Genomic DNA, 21,307 nt, shown 5'->3' with positions numbered 1-21,307 from the left:
ATGATGACTAGATTAATTCCATCTGAATGTGCTTTTTGTACTTATTTAATTTAATTACATTGTGAGCTGAATGGTAATCACATTTAAAAAACGCACATGGGTTTTTCACAGTGTATCTCACAGCACAGGGAAATCCTTTCCCAGTCTTTGCCGGCAAACCAAACAGCATGTCGCCATCCAACCACTGCTCAGTCTCAGTGGACACCATGGTTAACTAAACTACTGATGGTAGTTCACAATTATTTTATTCCCGAGTCTTGGCAGGGAGAGTATGTTATAATGCACTGTTTAGGGCAAAGCAGAAATGATTTAATGGTACAGTGATGCACACATTAAGGTATAATTTTATATGGTACAATCGGTCAATAATATGAGAGTAGCTATGTGGGGGGGAACAAGCACAGTCAGTCCTGCATTTAGTCATTATGTGTCAAAACTGTTGTCTTAAAGTGCATACAAAACCAGATGATATCTCCCAAGCGAATAAAACATTTCAGATACCCAACTATCCTCAAAGCAATATAATGGACAGTTTTCCCATTTAAAATAATGATTTATGGTATTGTTTATCCTTTTTGTGTGCACAATTAACATAGCTCCCTCATTAGCACTGATTATACAGGTGACATTTCCCACTGTTGATGGAATAATTTGAATGGCCTTCTAAACAGAAATATATACAAACAAACAAAACAAAAAAACATGAAAGAAATAGAAGGCAGAGAAAGCAGACACTAAGAGCTTCTGGGGATAATCTGAGTCGATACAGATTGCCGTCGATGTCTTTCTGGTGGAATTGCATGTGGATTCATACCTCTGAAATCCTCCTGCCGTGTCCTTGCTTAGCAGCGGGCTGTATCCCACAGTAGAGAACAGGCTGCCGTCGTGTTTGAAGTCCAGCTGACCTTGAGAACACATCAGATCCCTTTTCACTCAGTCCTGATAAAACCGGATTAGAGTGCAGGGATTAAACAACGGGGTCTCCACAGGAAACCTACATTTTGATGTCTATTAAGAAAAGATTGGGGGAAAACAAAAACAGAAAAACACATCCTAATCAAAAAGCAGGGTTGGATGGGATTATAAAACTGCAATGGGGTCAACAGCAAAAAAAAAAAAAGCCAGCTATTTCAACTAAAAGAATGAACTGAAAACAGTATGCACCCAGGCCTATCGCTAATGATGTTTATAATCTGGATAATGAGGATGGTACATTGTAATGCAGAGATTCATTAAATGGGGAGAAGAGGGGAAAAATAAAACATTAAAATGCTACGCAACAATGTAAAATAATTTCCCACTATCCCCAGGAGTGGGAAAGGATTTGCGATTAGTCCACTGCTGTAAATATTTAATTTTCTCCTATCCATATCTTTCCAAATCTTTGGATGCAAGGATGAGAGCCTGCTGATTGAAACCAAGCTGCTGTACCTACCTCAGGCCAGTGGAGATCCTCTGAGGAGACGGGAGACGACGTGCTGACCGCAATCTGACTGGACTCGGAGATCAGACCTGGCTTTTCCATAGATCAGGGAGGGAATAGATTAATCTGTGACTTTGTACACAAGGATGTTAGGTCAGGTAGGTCATGCTATCCTCTACTGAATAGCACTTTGTTGTCAAAGAGCAAGTTACAAGCTCTAAACAGTGAGGCTTTTGACTGCCCTACACTTTTATTTTATTTTTTACACAGCCACTCTAGTGACTTACCTGTGTTTTTTCCCTATTGTTGACACACTGGTTGTTTGTTTGTATAGGAAGGAGTAATAAGAAAGCATGGAGGGGAACATCTCTCCTTTGCTGTCAAAGCAGCGCACAAGGGAGGACATCTTGAAAAACAACGCTGATCAAATGTCAACCTTGAACAGCTGGAGGAACAGGTGGGGGAAGAAGAGGGATTTTACTTTAAATGTCAGGAATTTCTCTTTCCCTTTCTGTTTCTCTCTCTCTGACACAAAGACGACACCACCACCACCAATAAGTGCCGACTGCTACACCCCCCTTGTCTTTACTGATCATAAACCTAACAACGTCATAAAGGCTCTTGGAGTTACGCTTCACCTCAAATACAAGCCATCTTTCACTTCCCCAAACAAGAAGATAAAATCCATTTGAAGTAGGAAATATATTTTAAAAAACAAAACAAAATCAATTGATCAGTTTGAGCAAAACCTTGGACCGAGAGAAAGACAATAAATAGGCAGAAAACGGGGCGAAACAAAATCGATGCGAGGGAAACCAGGCGGTGATGTGGAGTGTGGCGAGCGTTTCACACGCACAGGCCTGGCTGTTAATTACAGAGCGAGCGAGCAGTGCGGGGAATTGAATCCTGCCGTCACGCGTCATACCTCCCAGATAGGGCCGATTAAAACCTGATATAATGAGGCGCCATGCCAGGCTCCCGGAGATGGCTCTCTAATTGCTAGGTGCAAATCAGGAAAATCCCTTTCAAGTGTTCTGCTTTTTGTTGCCTATGTCACCCCGGCAGCCACGAGGGAATTAAAATGCCAAATTAGGTGAATATGCTGAAGGGCCGCTGGAGATGCGCGTGTATTACATGCGAGGAATCCTCCTGTTCAGCCTTTTCAGCATCCCTTGTGTTGCTATGCAGATGTAACAATACCCCGTGCTGCCAGCGTTGCCAAGGCGTTCACCGCTTACTACCGTGTAGTAAACAAAACAAGGGCCATTTCGTGTATATTTTTAGAATAGTTGTTTCCTTTGTGAATAAAGAATACGTTCATAATGTAAATACATCACACACACACTGAAGGTAATACATGAAACCAAGTGAATTTAGTTTTTTGACGGATGTTTGCTTTCTAATTTGTCTATTTTCTATCATAACAGTTTTTGCCCAAGTCACCTCAAGACGCCTGCCACAGAGAGAGAAATAAAAATACAATAATTAAAAAAAAGAGACTGCTTTTTCTTTCGTCCTTTTTTGACCTCATGGAAAGTTTATTACAAAAACATAAACATGGAGATACACAGTCTCGCCCCCTGGCCCACCCTAGCCCGAGCGAGGGGGCCAAGCTTTCTTCTCGCCCTCTAACGTCAGCTGCCATTGGCTGGGGTAGCGTCCGCGACCGCCCGCAGGGTACGCCGCGCCATCTCCAGAGCTCCCTCCTTCGTGCGGTTGCCACCGATGAAGCCACTGGCGTGGACGAAGATGCAGTCGGGGATGCCGCTGAGGGAAGAGAGGGCCTCGTCCCGCACTCCTCGCCACTCCTCCAGCAGAGACAGCCTGCAGGGAGGAGGCGGAGACAGAGGGACTTAGGGCTGAACTCAAGCACAGCTGAGTCGGGCTTTTAAATGGATGTTTCACAGCTACCCTTGGGTCCCGTAAGAAATCGCCAAACGATGTGCACAAAAACAGGCCTATGGTCGATGAAGAAAAATCCCAAACTGTAAATAAATGTCTGGTTCCAAGCCCAACTCAGGATTGAACTGCAGGGCCAACTTAGCTGACCTGACAGTGTGGGTGCAGTGGACAGCTATTATAAGGAAACTGAAATATCTCTGGACTGGAAATCATTTGACCCCAGAACCTACATAAATTATAGGAAAAAATTAAATCCATTTGCATTGACTTCTGTCCTTTGAGCCCAGTGAATCATAAGAGGGAAGTAGAGGGGAGCCGCGGTGCCGAGCCTGCAGGGACAGCGCAGAGTGAATCTTAGGGGAGACTGGGAATGATCTGAGATGGGAAAACTTAAAGGTTACTCTGGTTTCTATTAGGGGGGGGGGGGCATGCGTTCAATCATAAGCATTTCCAATCCCAGGAAAAGCCAGAGGCAGAAGATTGCCGAGCTGGGGGATTGCGCTCACTGTCGATAACTAATCAAAGGAGAAAGATTTTGCCGAGAGCGTCAATTATCACCATAGGTAAGACACCATGGAGACCGACCTGCTGGCTGGTGCTTCTGTCCAATCACAGGCGGACAGAACCAGGGTTTCCATAGACCACTTTACCACCCATCGACCCACTGTTACACAGCTGGCTGCCTGAACTGTGTATAGATATATAAACTCTATATCCGCACATAAAACCTCTGCCATGTGTGGATACCAATCGTGTTTTACTGGATGACGCCTGGGGTGCAAGCCAGCCAACAGCTTAATGAATTGTTGCCCCTGTGGCTCATAAAGCAGAGCCCCAACAGGGCCAGGGTCCTGTCCTTTAAAAGACTGGAAGAGCCGACCTTGTGATTTAGAGTGCCATGGTCACTTGGATCTATAATGAGAGTGAGATGTCATCAGGTAGAGGTAATCTTGGTGGAATTTCCCCAGACTGACATTCCATGCCAAACAGTGCAAGTATGATAGGCTACATTTGCACCAGTAAGTCAATGCACAGACAGCACACAGAAAAAACAAACCGGTCTAGACACAGAGCACCACAGAAAATAAATACGTAAATAAAAACCTGGTGTCTTTCGTACACAGTTTAATAACCTGCCCAGAAAAACAGACTGTTTTGCACATGGAGTGTCAGTGCAATTCGATACTGACACTGACAGGGCTGGAGGGTTTTATTTTGCCAACCCCCCCACCCAAAAAAAAACACACAAACAGTCTAGGCGATGTATAATTCATAGTTGAAATGGCCGACACTCTGACAGACAAACTTGTCCTGGAGGTGCAAGTGCTACTAAAATCCAGTCTCCCACGCATTCACACAGAATAGCTTGCTGCTGGGTGTTAATGAGGCATCCTAATACAAGATACAGTGAAGGCAACTGTCCGGACCTAACCTCTTATCCTGCGCGTGTTCAAGCTTCCCCATCCTAATTGCAGGATTTCACAGAGGCTGAGCACCAACAGGAATGGGAGTTACAGTGTCTTGAGCTACAGAGACGCTGCTTTGGGTTTAAAGGAACAGTTCACACCTGCAAATTCCAGCTTTTTCGAATTCCTACAGCTCCCTTCTTCAATGCAACACTTACGAGCCAGTAGATGTCTTACATTGGGATTGGGATGTTACCATAAGTTTGTAGCATCCAACCATCTAAGTCCTTCTATTGTGACGCAGTGCGGGGTGGCGCAGTGCAGACCCGCCCTAAACTGTACTGTCAGACCCCGGGGGGGATTCATCGGCGGAACAGCTGACCCGTTGTTCCCAATAGGACTGACTCCCTGCCTCTTTACAACAGGGAAGCACCTGACTTCCTGTTGTTGTGTAGGCAGGAGGTGAGCCTGGGAGGAGAGTGTTGGAGAAAAGCGAGTGCTGGAGAACGAGTGAAAGAGAACAACGGTAACAGGACTGTGCATGATTTATGATTGTTTGCTTGTGTTTATTATTAGCTTTATAGAGAGGGACTTGTTAGGCGTTTAGTTTAGGCTAAAAAAAGGCGTTTGTTTAACTTTTGTCTTGTATTACACTTGCATGGATTTCCCCACATCCCTGTCTTATTGTGTCCTTAACACGCCTCTGGGGATCAACCCCCTACACTATGTATTTTTTTTTTTTTTTTGGACAAGTCCCAACTGAGTGGTATTAAAGTGAAAAATAATAAATGTTCACACTAACTGCTCCATTTCCTTAATAATACCAGGATTATTCATTGTTTAATTGGCTTGGATCGTATTCCCGAGCTCGACATCTAAGGCTTAAAGATCCTGAAGTGTCCCTCCCTCTCTCTCTCTTTATACTCACTGTGGAGGCAGGGTTAAAGATGAAAGACTTTATAAAGACTTTATGAAAAAGCACATTTAGGACAGTGGATATATTGCCACACTTTTACACAAAGAGTAGTGGAGGCATGTAACTGAAACTGAAAAAAACCATCAGCTACAAAGTACCAAATGTGAAAGGAAATCTCACTGGTCTGCTCCTGTTCGTGACCTTTAGAATGATCATACGAGATTCATTCCCATCAAACGCAGCTTTGAGTGGTTGGACGGACTCATCTGCAGGCCCACATCGGTGTCTTTTCAATACTGCGTTTGATGTACACGTTTGGTGACAAATTGTATAATTTTTTTTTAAACCAAATACATTTGAATGTTTGTTTTTTCCTTCCTCTCTTGGCCTTTTGGAAAATCTATCGATTTCTATTTCACAGTTCTCCCCCCCACCCCTCGTTCGCTCTGGTTCTCTCTTGTAACTTCCCTGCCACGGTCTTATGATCTTAGTCCTTCTAATTAACGTGTCTTGGCTTTGATTTGCCAAGCAGATCAACGCAACATACATATGCCTACAAGTCCTGAGAAAGGAATCGGTTCAAGAAAAAATAAAACCACACACATCTCCCAAAATCAACACTTGCAGTGTTTCTTTCATTTATCTTCCCCCTGCCACCACTATTACTCCCCCCACCTGACTTTTTCTGTGCAGCATTGCTCATGAAAACAACTGAAAATGAATAGATGTTTTTCTTACAGTGGCACTGAAATGTTCTGAACCTCAATTGCAGATTCACCCGGGCGAACCTTGAAGAAAAGAGCTATTATTGCCCAATACGGAAACTCACTGTAGCAGAACCAGGCGCTACTTGTTCACATTATCTGATATCAGCTGCGACTTGAAGAGAGCCCACAAGCCAGTCAAATCCCAGACAGGGTCCTTTTTAAGCAACAATGGGACCAGTCTACCGCTAGACCCCATAATTGTGCATCAATCCGTGATGTCCGATGGAGCGGAAATGTGTCTGTCACAAATCTCAGTTGTAACAACAACAAAAAGGCATCGGTGCAAGACATTGTGAGAAGCAAGTAAGCGTTTTACATTTTTTCTTCTCTGCGGCCTATTGCACAAACTAATTTCCATAAGACAAGGGATTTCATAGGGCCCTCATATCCACGTTTTCGGGCATAAACGTGGGAGAATCAGGCTTGCTGGCAATAATAAAAATAAATGGCCACAGAGACGGACAGAAATGACCCTGGCAAACCACACACACTTTCGCCAGCAAACCTGCATTGCACACGCAAATGTGATTAATCTCACCCCATACGTTGAACACAGGGGGCATTTGCTATAATGGTTCCAATGGCAGAGAAATGAGAGGTCAAGGGACCACCAAGAATGTCATGATGTAACTGACGATGCAATTCTCTGGAACCTGCTGTTCTCCGTGCCTCCTAAACCACCCTTTCCCACAATCTCCTGTGACAAGGGCACTAGAGCCCTACGCATGGCTAATTCCATACATTCCCTCCAGACCACTGTGCTCCTCCAATGCCAGAAGACTAACTCTGCCTCCTCTCCACTCTCCTTCCTCCAGAGCCACTCCTTCTCATCCCTGGCCCCTAAATGGTGGAACGACCTGCCCACCGAAGTCAAATCAGCAGAGATAATTTATATATCACTGGGGTGAGAGCGAGAAAGAGCAGGTAAACTCCCCAACTGTGCCCTCAATGGGTGAATGTTTGTGGGATTAAGCTTCCCACTATGGTCTTAATGTGCCATGGCAAAGATTCACTTACAATGGGCGGATCTTTTCACAGTACAGCAATCTTGTACACTTCATAGTATACAGTGAAACCAATTTTCTAATCAGCTTGGCATCACCTTGGATAAAGGGCAGCTGCCAAAATGGACTGAGCTTTCACTTACTTATACTTTGACAGAGCTAATAATTAGCTTTAGCGCTTGTTTGCATGTTTTAAATGAGGGATTGAAACCAAGCCAAGGGTATTGAAATATAGGAGCTCAGAGGAGGCTTAATGCAACCAATTAGTGCAATTATGGGTGGAGTTAAGCCACAGAGAGCTCAGCTGAAGTGAGAAAATAAGATCTGAGGGCTTCCCGAATCAGGAATTAACCTATAAAAAAGAAAAGATGAAAATAGCTTCAGCCTAATAGGATTTTTGTGGTAAGGGAGATAGGAGATTACTTATCCCTGCCAAGCTCTTACAAACACACCAGCAGACCATGGCTCTGGCATGGGAGGGAGGGAGAGGTGCTTATTAATCAGATATCCTCCCTTATTAACTACAAGCCTGGAGGGCCAGAGAGAGTACAGGTTTGAAATATCCCTCTGCCTCGATCTCTATCTCCATCAGTCCCTCCCTTCATCATTCTCTCCCTCCCTACCTCCTCTTCCCTTTCCCCCCCACCTCAACAGGCCACAAGATTTGAAGCAAATGACCCCCCTGGCTGCTGAAGTGAAGTGGGCCGAGCAGGCGGCCCAGTTTCCATAGAGAAGGCATGCCCCTCCAGGACTGCCCCTGGGGGGACCACTGGGGTAACTGCCTTGACCAGACGGCTATCGAGCCAGGAATGAAGGGGTCATGTTACCTAATTAACACCCCCCACCTCCCTGCCTCAGGCCTACCGTCTCATCAAGCATCAAGCTCATAAAGTGGAAGTGCAGTGGGGTCCACAGGGAGGCTCGGGAAAACTAGAGGGCGCAGCGGTGCATTAATCTCCGCAATTAGAAGCTCTTCCTCATTTTAAAGTGCTTTTGCAAACCTGGGCACAGGTCTTCGACTCTTACTTTGTCATGTGGTTTATTTTTTATTTGATTCCCCTCCACACCACACTAGCTTCCGTCCTGGAATTGGGGTATTAACTTTCATTTCAAAAGATATATATATGCCTACCTGTTCTGGAAGGTGTGCAGGCCGGCGGGCACACACTGCACCCTCCACTGGCTGCTCTGGTCTGGGTAAAGCACAAACTTGATGGGCGTCTCCATAGCCAGCTCTTCCTCCAGGCTGAACAGGTGCTCCTTCCAGGGACAGCCCCCCTGTCCCAGCACCACCACCTCCCCACTGGGGTCCACCTGGAACAGCACAGGACACAGAGCTCACACTCATGGAGAAAGCTCGCAGATGTTCCGTAGTTTTCCCCTTATTAAACCCCCTTTCACACTCTTCGCTGGTTTTCTGTTTATAAGTTATAGTTATATTTTACTGTGCTGTGCTGGGACACAAGCCTCCTCGCAGGGTCACTCTCTAGCAGAGGTGGGCAACACTGGTCCTGGAGGGCCACAGCTCTCCTCACTGTTCAAACTATAAAGTTTGAGTTTTGGTAATTTCACCATCTTGAAGCCCCTGATTTCTGAAAGGCCGATTTTCAGTTTGTTTTAAAGATAAAATCCTGTTGGCTTTATTTAAGGTTGTACATCTGGGCAAAATCAAGCCCTGAATCTGAATATGATAAACTGAGGTTTCTTCAGGTGACAGAACAACAGGCAGTGCCAGGTCAGCCTCGGCTTTAGAGAGATAATCTGGGCAGCTGAATAATCAGCGCGAGGCAACATGTACCAGGAATGTACTGATGAACTGATGTAACTAGAGACTGGGGGGGTTAAATGACAACTGCAGAAGGGGACACACTGTTTAACACCTCTACATGTGCAAATCTTATTTTCCACTGTGGGGACAGTCCGAGAGGGAGGCAGAACATGCATGAGGGCAGTCACAAGTCACATGCCCTCTCTGAAACCACAGCCGCAGGTTCACATTTACAGATCCTTTAATTCTTCATTACTTAATCATGGGAAAAATGTCACAGGTGAGGAAGAGCATCTATGAACCACATCGATTTCAACACATCTGGGAATTCCTCTGGTTTATATGACCCTGGAATAAACCCAGCTCAGTGAGTAAAAAAAAAAAAAAGGGGCTATAATGACCCAAAGGACCCCGGCTCTCCTAGCATGACTGTACCTCAGCTCGGGTTCGAACGGCTTCCTCCACCTGGGCCCGGGCTGGAAGCCAGGAACGCTGGTAAAAGTCGACCCTGTCCAGAAATTCAGTGCCCACCATCTCCATAGCTTTCTTGAACCCCTCCTGCAAGAAACACCACCCCAGCATAGACAAGACACAGTCAGGAGCCAATTGCATCGGAGGAAAGGAAGGGGGGCCTCCCTTCCCAACTCACTCATTAGTCCAAGACCAATGTCTCCTAAGCTTTCAGGCTACTATTGTAAGTGCACAGCATATTGATAGGTACGATAATGAATAAGCTAATTCTTGTGTATGGAATGGATTTAGTCCTAAAATTTGGCATCAGTTTGTCCAGTGGAATCGAGCGAGAGGGGAGGGGAGGGGAGGGGTGGGGAGAGATAGAGAGAGAGAGAGAGAGAGAGAGAGATGCATCTTCACTCTGTGATGACTTAATGTGACCTGGCATTTTTCTAATGCAAGAACGTGTCTGTGATTTGCAGGAGCCCGGTCCATTGTCACAGTGCGGGCAGGGTTTGTGTTCAAAACACAAAACCTAATTGGAAATTGTTAGGTGCATCGGACACTTTGACAGGTTCAAATTAATAACTTAAGTAGAAACTACCGGAGATACTATTCCGTACTCTGTAAAAGTGCGATACTGCATAGATCATTACAATATCATGCACCCCCCTTTTTAGATCTAACCATCTCTCCAATATGCTGGTGTTCCATTACCCTAACATCTGCACATTTATCAAAATACTCGTAACAGTGAAGAAAACTGAATTAAGGTACACAGCAGAATCCATTTTGGGTGCTTTGAGAGAAACGGGATGGAGATTCAGAAATGATCTGGCAGCAGACAACGCCCATGGAGTCAACCAAAGATGCTTTCTCCTACATCTCTGTCTCTGTCTGTGTGGGTTTAATTATAGGCCTTTAAAAATGCACCAACCCAAACGTGAGGAAATGGACTTTGCTAGTCACCATGACCCTGTGCTGGATGAAGCGGTTAATCAAAGTGGATGGATGAATGCATGGATGGACTGTGATTGTCCTGCCTGTGGACTGAACATTTCTGTATGTTTATTTATGATGTCTAGAAAGAAAAAATATTATATATAGATATTGTATGAGGCAATTTTGTCCTACACAGCCAAAGGAAAAGCTCTGTGGGACGATCAAAAGGTTATGGTTTATGTCCCAGCATTCCTGCCTCACAGTATGGGATCTGGGGTGCAAACCGGAGCTGAAACGCACTTAAGTGACAGTGTGCTTAAGTCCCCCCCCCACACACCCCTCCACATCATCTCACACCGGCCACAATTTCTCAAGCAAACGGCTTTGCGTGAGCCCACACTTCATCTATATTGCATTATCTCTAGTACATTAAAGCCTGCCTGCAGGACTCGCTCTGTCTCTCTCTCTCCGTCTCTCTCCTACAGCATTTGTGTAGACGTGAGTTTCCGAGGAGCCGCAGAGGGAGCTGGGAGCTGATAAACAGACCCAAAGAGGCTGTGATTTATTTCCACTTGCCTCTATGCCTTTGTAGTGTTAATTGAGCACTAATACGAGTCTACCTGAACTACCACCAATGCAGAGCTTTCTACTGCCCCACAGTGCACTTGCATGTTGGGTCTGACCCCAGGTTAAACTCCTTGTCACAGAACAGCATCAGGGAAATCAAAGAGAGGTTTCACATGTGTTTGTTGAATGAAGGTGGAGTTGGAATTGTGGGTTATAACCAATACCCACCATCTACATTTCCTTTATGAAGCTCAAAAATAGGTTAAGCGATTCATTATGAAACTGTGTCAGCAATGCCTGCGTCTGTGCCCACCTCTGTGTCCTGGCTCTTGTCGTTCCAGCGGGGGTTGAGGTGCCCCACACGGGCACTCAGGTTGGTGGTCATGGCGTAGCGCGGCTCGCCGTCCCACTGGGAGATCCCGTTATCGATGGCGTCGATCTCCTCCACGAAGTTCTCATACAGCTGCAGCAGAGAGACAGAGTGAGACAGGGAGGGAAGGAGAGAGAGGGGGAGAGAGAGAGAGACCGACAACTGCGGGTGACAGCGAGGGGACTGGGATACTGCGTGACTTCAACCCCTTCTGACATTTATTCCCACCCAAAGCACTGTCAACGCACTCGTGAACAGCGGGACTGACTTCAACACACCTCTGAGCACATGGCAACACAACGGAGGACAGCGGCAGACGGACCACAGCCTGCTTCAAAATCATAACAACGGACCGACGATAATTCCATTTACAACTGGCAGCGCAGGCAGAGAGATCAGTGATGTAAGCGTCGAAGCCTGAACATTTCAAAACGCCTGACTATTTAGCCTATTGCAATAAACGCACGGTTCATCCCATCTATCTGTTTGCTCACGAAATCACATTAGATTTCCCTCAAGGCTTTTCATAGCTGGAAAATGTGATTTCGTGGAGGTGAATTGATGCCATTTAAAGCGCTAGACTTACTGGGAAATGGATTCTCTAGGCGCCTGGAGAGGGAAAAGCAAAAGATATAAAATGGATCCACTGGCCCCTGGACTAATGCGTAAATCAACAGTCAGGCTACAGGGAAACACAGTACTGCTGAAGAAAAATAAATCATAACAGATCCTGCTAATATCAATCAATCAGTTTTAGGCCACTTCAACACCTTGACATGACTAGATATTGACAATTACAAACCTGTACCTAATTATGTCTGAATAGTGTCAGCAATCAGGTACAAGCTAGTAGTTATTTGCGAGTAAGTTAGTCTTGATTTGATCTAGGCCTGCTTTGATATAGTGCCTTCACAAAAATACTGTGGCAGGGCATTCTACAGCATCAATGTATACGAGAAGTGTGAGTCAATGATTAATAAACTATTAGCCACAGAGGAGAAGAAAAACAATATCTTCCTAGACATGAGAAAATACATCTCTGGGGGCAGTCCAAGTAGTCCACCACCGGCTCCCCTCTCCTCTCTCATCCTCACCTTGTTGTACAGGACCTCCAGACTGGGTGTCCCTTCTTCCTGCTGGGTCAGCTGTGCCAAGATGCGGTGCCCAAAGTGGAGGTAGACAAGGCCAGCGCTGCTCAGCTTGGTCACCCACTTCTTCTCTGGGCACAGGCTGCTGAAGGAATCGCAGAACGACCTGGGGACAGAGACGCAGGGGGCAAAAGCAACGTCAGACCGCAGCTGGCATCAAAATAAGCTCTCCGACTATAGCTGGCCAATGGATACACATAGCTTAGTGGTCACCATAAATCTGTGAAAAAGACATCAACGGCACAGTGAAGTTGACCCCAAAAGTTCAGTCTTGGCAGTAGGGTGTCGGCCGACAAAAATGAAAGTTTAATTTAAAGAAAACTTACATCTCCGTTATAAAAAACAAACAACATTCGCTTAACATCCAAAAGGGGGGTAAACACAGGGATAGCAATTGGTTGGCCTGACGTCTAAGCCACAGATCCCACTGGTAGTCGGGTTCCTGCAGCAGTCTTAAGAAACCGTTTTGCCGGCCTCGACAGAGCTTTGCAGATGGACAATTTTCTTTTTTCTTATAAAGGAACAGCTTTACTCAGCAAGTGATCGAATTAAGGAAACAACCGAGATTAGAGACGCAAAGCACATAATGGGAATTGCAATGAGCTACAGCATGATTATGAGTCCCACAAATCCAATTGATGTCGAACAGTTAAGAGTGCAGCCTTGAGACCTGGTTAATAGGGACATCTTTTTCAAAAAAACGTTACATCTGTGCGTGACATGTACGATGCTAGCGTTTGTGTCTGCTTCCTTGGGAGCAGAGCAGAGTAAAGCGAGAGAGAGAGAATGTTCTGACATTTGCTAACCTAAAAATATACATATTTCTTTCATAAACCAAATCATCACTAATTATCAATTGATATGCTACATTGCAAAGTAAATTATACATAAATATTAATAGCGTATTTTGTTTAAGCGTCTGACCATGGCAACCGACAATCAAAAACAATTTAATTCATTACACACCTATTACGAACAGTCGAAAGCTGTGAGGCACAATGGAGTGGGAACATCTGCAGACGAGTTCCACAGGGAGAGAAAACAATTTATACTGCATGGCAAATGAGGCATGGGATTATAATATAGCACGATAAATAAAAAGGATTGCAGAGATGTAAGCAGCATGCAAGAGCGGTGCTGTGGAGATCATTAATAGAATCCAGACCCTGTCCGGTTCCCCATCATGGGCCGCACCTCACGTGACTGGACTATGCATTGTAAAATCCCAAACCATAGATGTATCATTAATTGTTGTCGTGTGTCATGCGGCTCGAAGGGATTACAGCGATTAGCAGACTAATTGCCCAGTTACTCAGATCTGAGATACAGCTCTGGGTCGGCCTGCCTGCAGATGGAGACACATACAGAGGTCACTTTCTTTTTGTTTTGAGGCACAACGTCCAGCTGGTCTCTCTGTTTCTTACAATTGGTTCTTTACAATCAGTATAATTATTGATTTGCTCCTCGTCTGTGTGGCACTGATAGTGTCCCTTCGTTTGTAGTTGTAACCACTGTAACCATCAGAGAAAACCAGATTGCAGGAGGAAATTCAGATCATTACAGCAGGGGGGAATGTCAGACTCCCAATGCACAGCAATTTGGAGTAATTTCAGTTTTTTGCTGGAAATTTGGTGATTAGTGCCTGCAGCCAAGTTGCACTGAGAAGCCCTGCAGAGTTTAATCGCCTGGGGCTAAAGTCTTTGTTCTGCTGCAGGTTATATATCAGATTTATATTTTGGACTCCATTTTTCAAGCTGTTACCAAGCAATACTGTCTGTGGCTCACAGTGTGGCTGAAGTTATATCCAAATGCCGGTATAGTTTACAATGCCCCATCCTGTCACAAATGATGAAACTGTAATAGGAACTGCCAGGAGGAAGGCGTCAGACACATTAGGGTATCATACTGTATAGTGTGGCTTTAATGCTTCCTTGGATTGATTCTCCGAAACTCTCGAGTGTGTTAGGAGTTATGATATCAGACACATTCCATGTCTGCCTAGCAAATAAATCTGTAATATCTATGTGTTTGCAAGTATGTCACTCTTCTTGTTTATCTTTATGTGTCGAGAAATGTGTGTTATGATTGGAAGTGAATAAGCAGTACCTGAGTATCGGTGGGAATGATTAATGGTACTACGAGATAGGATTTTTGCATGTGTAATAAAGACAAAAGCCTGACTTATGGCTAAAGAAAATTAGATGGTTTACCAAGACACCCCTATGTAACGGGTGATACTGTTTTGATCAAATCTTTGAATCCTAGGAGTTCCACATTCCCTACCACCCACAGTCTTCTGGGGTGGTGGAACGAGTGAACAAAACTATTAAAAGAAAATTGACTAAAGCAATCTCTGGAACTCAAATTAAGGACTGGGATGTGCTGTTGCCACTGGTGTTGGCTGGAATACGCCTGACTCCCAGTAAGACTACTGGGATATTGCCCTATGAGGCTGTGTTTGGGATTCCCTTTCCCACACCTTGGGTTGGGACGCAAGGGAGACCACCTATGCTCTCCTCTGATTTATCAGTGCTCCGGGCAGACTATGCACTCTTGCTGGCAGAAAAGCTGGCCCAGATGCACAATGAATGACTATGAATGACTCTCTTCCTAGAAATGTTGGGGTACTGGAGTTGAATATGAATGTGAATAAGAAATGAGAAACTAAAGCTAGCTAACTTATCCATTCATTAGAAAAAAGAAAACTGCAAAATACAATCTGGTCTAAGTCAAATGTCCCAAAGACAAATGGAAAGTAATATATAATAATAATGGTCTCTGTTGGAGTACCAGGATTGGTGGAATCAAGGAAACATAAGATAAAACTGACAAAGTTTCCATAAGTCTTTGTCAGAATAATACAAATTTTGAGATGACCTTGATCACAATGGATCAAGAAAAACTGAGGTAGTGAAATAATCAAGTGGGATTATTTGACATTTAATCTAAATAATAAGAAACTTCATAAATAAATAAATACCATCATAAATAAGTTGTAAGGGCTGTTTGAGACACTGCAGGGTCAATACCACATGCCACAGATCGGAAATCTGAATTATCTTATATTTATATTTAAAAATATAACAAGAGATTTAGGAAAAGGGTAAGATACCACAGAAGTATAAGATTAAACATATAGAATTAGTGAGCTCAAGTAATATAAAATATTTTTAAAGGAAACAAGTAAGAATGGAAAGGAAGTGAAACAATCATATATTAGATTAGGTTTTAGAAAACTAGAAACAAAAGTAAAAACATTGTGCAACAACAAAATCAAAAATTATGAATCGGAAGAGACTGCAACAATTTGGAGAAGGTTTCCTAGGAATATGGGAATCATTATTGAGATCAATGGCCTATTGGCTAATATTTTGTTAGGTAAATATATTACTTCAATAAACGAATAATGGAGTGACATCTGTATGAATATAATTAACACATATTGATAATAAACCCGGAATACATTTCTTGTAAAATAATAACTGTTAGCATGCTGAGCAATGTTAACCAAAGTTGACGAGGGTTTGAGTAAATTGACGAGAGATTGAGAGTGATAGGGCTTGAGAAGCTGGAAGAGGAGTTTGGTCTGAAAAGTAATAATAATGTGCTGCTGTTTTCAGCACACGAGGTTCTGAAGGTAACTGAAAGAGAATACGAAGGAAAATATGGAATTTACTTGATGTAAATTACTGCAATGTTTTATAAATAATTCATTGAGACAGTCATAGTAAGATTAAAACAGTTATGAAACTGTTTGGCAGTTAAGAAAATATCAAGCAGACTGAAGAAATAGGACACCCAAACCCCCCCGAATAGGAAGGGGAGAAGTGACGGTGTCTGTGAGCTTGAGTGAGAGAAAGAGAGAAATAGTAATGGTTGCATTTTAATAATAATAACACTGATGTTGATAAGAATAATAAATAAAAGAAAACAATAATAAAAAACTAAAGCACTGGATGAGACAAGGTATTGTTCCTAATACTGTGAATGTAATTACAAATGTATGTTTATGGGAGTGTTGTAAAACAATCTGAAACAATAATAATTGATAACTGTAAATATTGACCTAATAATTATTAACTATATTGTCAAAGGAGTTGCTATAATGACTACTGATATTAATGAGATCTTATGAACATATCTGATATGCATATTACGCATCGTTTCCGAATGAAACTGATTTTAGACCCTTATGACTCGGACAGGACAAAAAACAATCTGAGATGCACCGTTAAAGCTCCAGGAAATTGCAACCGGCCACTGCACCTTCCATAAGAGAGCTCAAATATCTTCTAAGGAAAGGTTGCCGCACGTGCACCCCTTCCCTGGCTTGCCTGTCTGGCGCATGTTGTTGACCACACAGGCGAGGGGATGGAGATGTGTTGGGGGCATTATTTTTTAAAATTGGTTTGCCAAAGGTTTCATAGTAACAGCTCCTCAGCAATATTGTACAACTTGCCACATTTGTCAAGCTCATAATCCTGGGAAGGGAGCTGAAATCACAAAATCATTACTTTGTTCATATGCAAATAGATTGCGTTAAAATGCCTACATGTGGTTATGAATATATATTTGTACAAATGTAAATGTTTTCTACAAAGGGTTGAAGTCTATCCCTGTATGAAGGCTGATGCAGTACAAGTAGTAAAAATACTGTTACGGTGTGCTAAAATGTGCAAACATGGCTCGAATGTCCAGATGGCCTTCCTATAGTCCTAATGACAATGAGACTGTCAGCAAATCTAAAAAAAGAAAAGAAAAAGAACAGAAAAGAAGCTCTTTCTGTGCATGAGATTATTATGGGACGACCCATGAGGCTTCCTGCCTCTCCTCCAGGTTCTGTAAGGGAGATGGACATCCACTTGATGGATGATGCAATGTTGTATTTTTGTATGGGTCTAACACATGCATTCGAAGCTGTCCATTCACAGGTAAAAGCTGACCAGCCCAGCAGGACTGTCACCCATTTCAGCCAGGTGACTAAGTGTACATCAAAGCCCAGGCGGACAGGGCCCTACCAGGTGCTCCTGACCACCCACAGAGCTGTGTAGTGCCAAAGGGAAACAACACTGGTGGAGACCAGAGGGATGCTCTCCCTTTCTCCTGGATCCTCTTCCTCGCTGTCTGCAAGACCATCATCTGTGCCATAACAGCCTGGGAAAAGGACATCTTCAGCATGGTTTGCCTAGCAGTAGATGACATGGGACTCTATCTTATTTCTGGTTTGTCTGAAGAGCAGCATGTATATTGTTTATGTTGTCAGCTCTGAGCTGTTCCTCAAAATATAATATAAATATAGGGAGATTGTGGTTTGACATTTCCAAAATAGAGGTGAGGGGATGGCCGTGAGTTCAAGTGTCTAGACTTTCACAGAAATAGTTATGCACGAGTATGTTATTTATGTTATTTCTGCAATAATGACAAATTTCAGGCCCCCTTTCCACGGCAACGTTTCCAGTGAGATATGACAATGTTAACTCTGCAACTTCTGTTAAAGGCTAATCCTACAATAAGAATACAATAAGAATACAATATAATGAGATACATGGTTACAGTAGGTTAAATAATCAGTATGCCTACCAATCTTAATTATCCCCAACAGTTAGTATATGAATATGTTATATAAAAATCCTTGTACTCTGTTCTCCCAACATGCAGAGTATTATACAGTGGGTATATACAATACATAGGGGGCAATTTTACCCCAACAGATATCATACTGTATAGTGTGGCTTTAATGTTTCCTTGGATTGATTCAAGGCAGAGTTTGTCAAATCTGGTTAGGATCCAACTGCTACACAATGGGAGTTGATACGGGCTGGATTAAATCAAAATTCTGACCCACCCGCTAATGGCAAACTACAAACCTGTACATCACAGCAGTTACAATCATGATTAGAAGAAAGTGGCACCTTACTAAAAATGCAGCTGCAACTGAGCACAGTTCTATAGGTTTTCTATTAGCAGGTGGATCAAAGTTTTGATTTTATCCGGCCCTAAATGCCATTCCTGCGAAAGCACATTACCAGCTCACCATCTCCCATTTCCCAGTTGCTTAATGCACTGGTTACATATCCAGCTTCCTATGAGCCCCTAACAACTCTCTCCTGTTATTTCCAGTACCATTGCGCCTTCTATTCTAAGGTTATGTAATTTGCAAGGAAACCGTGAAGGGGACACATTTTGTCGTTACGCAGGCTTCTTTGTCTGCCTATACTCTGTTTACTCAGTTTACTCATAGTACTGCTGCTCTCCATATAACAGACAACATCCACACAGCTGCTTCGGGACTTGGGCTTTTACCTCTGGTGGTGGTCATAACGGTGGCGTTTAGGATCAAACTCTCCGCCCACATCCACCACCACGTCACACTCGGCCAGCTGGGCAGGGTCCCGGGTTCGAATGATTTCCGCATCCTTGGAAAAGGGGAAACCAAACCGCCCGTCAGATCACAGCTGCCAGTGCACACAAACATCTGTGGAGCTACGCAATAATCATTCATTAACAAAGTGCGTGTCTAGAGCTTTCATAGTCATGCACAACCTGAAAATACTATAGTATGTACGACAATATTACACCAATAATATATATACCTACATACATGATAACTTGTCACAAGACATGACTAAACTCTTAAACATTATGAAGTTACTGACTCCTTGCTTTCTTTCTTTAAATGAACCACTAGAAATGAAAACTAATTTTTTTTTTGGCTTTGCTTGTTTCAGGAAAACTATGAATTGAAATATGGAAAGGGTTGATCATTCTCTCAGCAGGGGATGGACTGGAGGAGGGGAACTGCATAGTTTTCTCTGTGAAAATACTGAACAAACACCAAAGAAAGTGCAGCCGGCTAGTCAGCTAAACTCTCCTCATTGACAGCCATCTCCCCAGCAGCGGGAGGCCGTGATTATTATGGGCGGCTCATTTATATCCCCTACTGTGCTGCCTCTCACAGCCAGACTGTGGGTGTGAGGCTGCAAATCCTAAAAAAGAAATATTAAAAACAAACAAACAAACAAAATAAACACAGCGGGTGGTCAGTCAACCAGGGCCGGAATACAAATCTTTCCAAACATACCTTTCTTTTATAATAGTTAAGATGACATCCACACAATTGTCCAACTCACACTGTGTGAATATAATTAGACAGACATGCCTATCTACAGAGGGAATTGCTGGAAAAGGGGTATTTGTATAATTGCTTTTTAATAAATAGGACAATAAATACAAGCAGTCCTGTCATTCACAATAATGTATTTTCTCATTATCTTGAGCATTTCTCTCCTTGGAACAGCACAGCCTTGTCCTCAGCCAAACAGGTTTCATTTGCTCGATGCATGCAATCTCTTGGGATTGAATGCCTTTATTCCCCATTTGTTCATTTGATTAATCGATTCTCTGAAACGGAAAACCTCCAGCGAGCCCGCAGGTTCATGCTGGGGAAGTGCCGAGGCAGATCCGTCATAACCACTTCATCTCTAAGTGTATTTTTTGCACAGGAAACCACATCATAAGATCGTTTGCGTGAATACTTGATAAAAACGCAATGAATTAAAAATCAGACATAATCGCGCCTCTTCTCAGACCCAATATGGTTCAGTTTTAGGACTCATTACCCATTATCTATGCTCGATGCGCACTAGCTGCTCTCTTCCACTAACCCTGCCGTGTATTACTGTAACAAAACAAAATGTGTTGTGTGTGATTTGGGAGATTTTTAAAACCAGGTTGGGACGACTTTAAAGAGCGGACCAGTCGACGCTGCCCACGGTGCACCCATGCTTTCTGTGCGCCGGCACAGGGGAGGTTGTGCTGCCCGTTGCTTTTGCATTGGAATTGGTGATCCAATCGCGCTTGTCAAAATGGGAAAATAAATAGGTCTCTCGTTAGCTTCTTTGCCAGTAAAGTTCAGGATATGTTTTACAATCTAAACCAAAGCACATGGATGCATGTTTTTCCCAGAGGGATATCTGAGAGTTGTGGTCACGTTTGCCTGGTGCATTAACACCAATTCCCCATTCATTGTATCGCACATAACAATGTACATCATTTGATCTGCACAGCTCCCCCACCCCCACACACCCTCCTACCTTATACTCCGGTAATTGCCGGAGAAAGAAGCACGCCAGCACCTCATCGCAATGAAATGTCCCGTTGTGCGTGCCGATCCGAGGCGCCGGCATCTTCAGACCACAGGAGCGCTTTGCTGCGGGCGATTGCATGTGGTATTTCCGGACGTCGGTCGTGGAGGTTTGCCGCGACGTAAAACGACGGGAGGTTGTTGGGACAAAGCCCCGTTTACTAAAGCGGGAAACAGCGACGACACTTGGGCCTAAAGCACGGCGGAGCTGCGGAAAGACAAACATGCGGAACTAAAACGATTGCGAGCGGAGGGGAGGTCGGACTGTAATCGGGACGGGACCGGGCGGATGTCGTGCTCAGGGCGGGTTCCTGGATGCTGCCAGTAGCATCCGGTTACTTGCCACAGTGGGGAGCTATAATAGCTATTTAGGTTTGGGGGAAGACTGTGCACCCCATAAACCTCCCGAGAATAATATAACATCTCAGATCAATGCACATACCATACTATTGAGCCAAAAATAATATACAAATAATGTTATTGACTGCAGAATCTAGA

The 21,307-nt window shown here is 43.7% G+C and overlaps 1 protein-coding gene across 1 annotated transcript; it reads right to left on the bottom strand.

Annotated features, from left to right (window-relative positions):
- Positions 1 to 2,926: 2,926 nt before the first annotated feature.
- myg1 (myg1 exonuclease) lies at positions 2,927 to 21,070 on the bottom strand. Its single transcript, XM_066708368.1, has 7 exons — positions 20,760 to 21,070; positions 18,970 to 19,082; positions 12,613 to 12,772; positions 11,462 to 11,611; positions 9,622 to 9,744; positions 8,551 to 8,732; positions 2,927 to 3,247 (listed from the first exon to the last, which is right to left on the bottom strand). Exons 1-7 carry the CDS (start codon positions 21,033 to 21,035, stop codon positions 3,058 to 3,060), a joined length of 1,194 nt encoding a protein of 397 aa, XP_066564465.1. The 5' UTR covers positions 21,036 to 21,070; the 3' UTR covers positions 2,927 to 3,057.
- Between the last annotated feature and the right edge of the window lie 237 nt (positions 21,071 to 21,307).

The sequence above is a fragment of the Amia ocellicauda genome, chromosome 7 (assembly GCF_036373705.1).
Source record: "Amia ocellicauda isolate fAmiCal2 chromosome 7, fAmiCal2.hap1, whole genome shotgun sequence".
NCBI classification, from domain to species: domain Eukaryota; kingdom Metazoa; phylum Chordata; class Actinopteri; order Amiiformes; family Amiidae; genus Amia; species Amia ocellicauda.
This window is presented reverse-complemented; position numbering and strand designations above follow the sequence as displayed.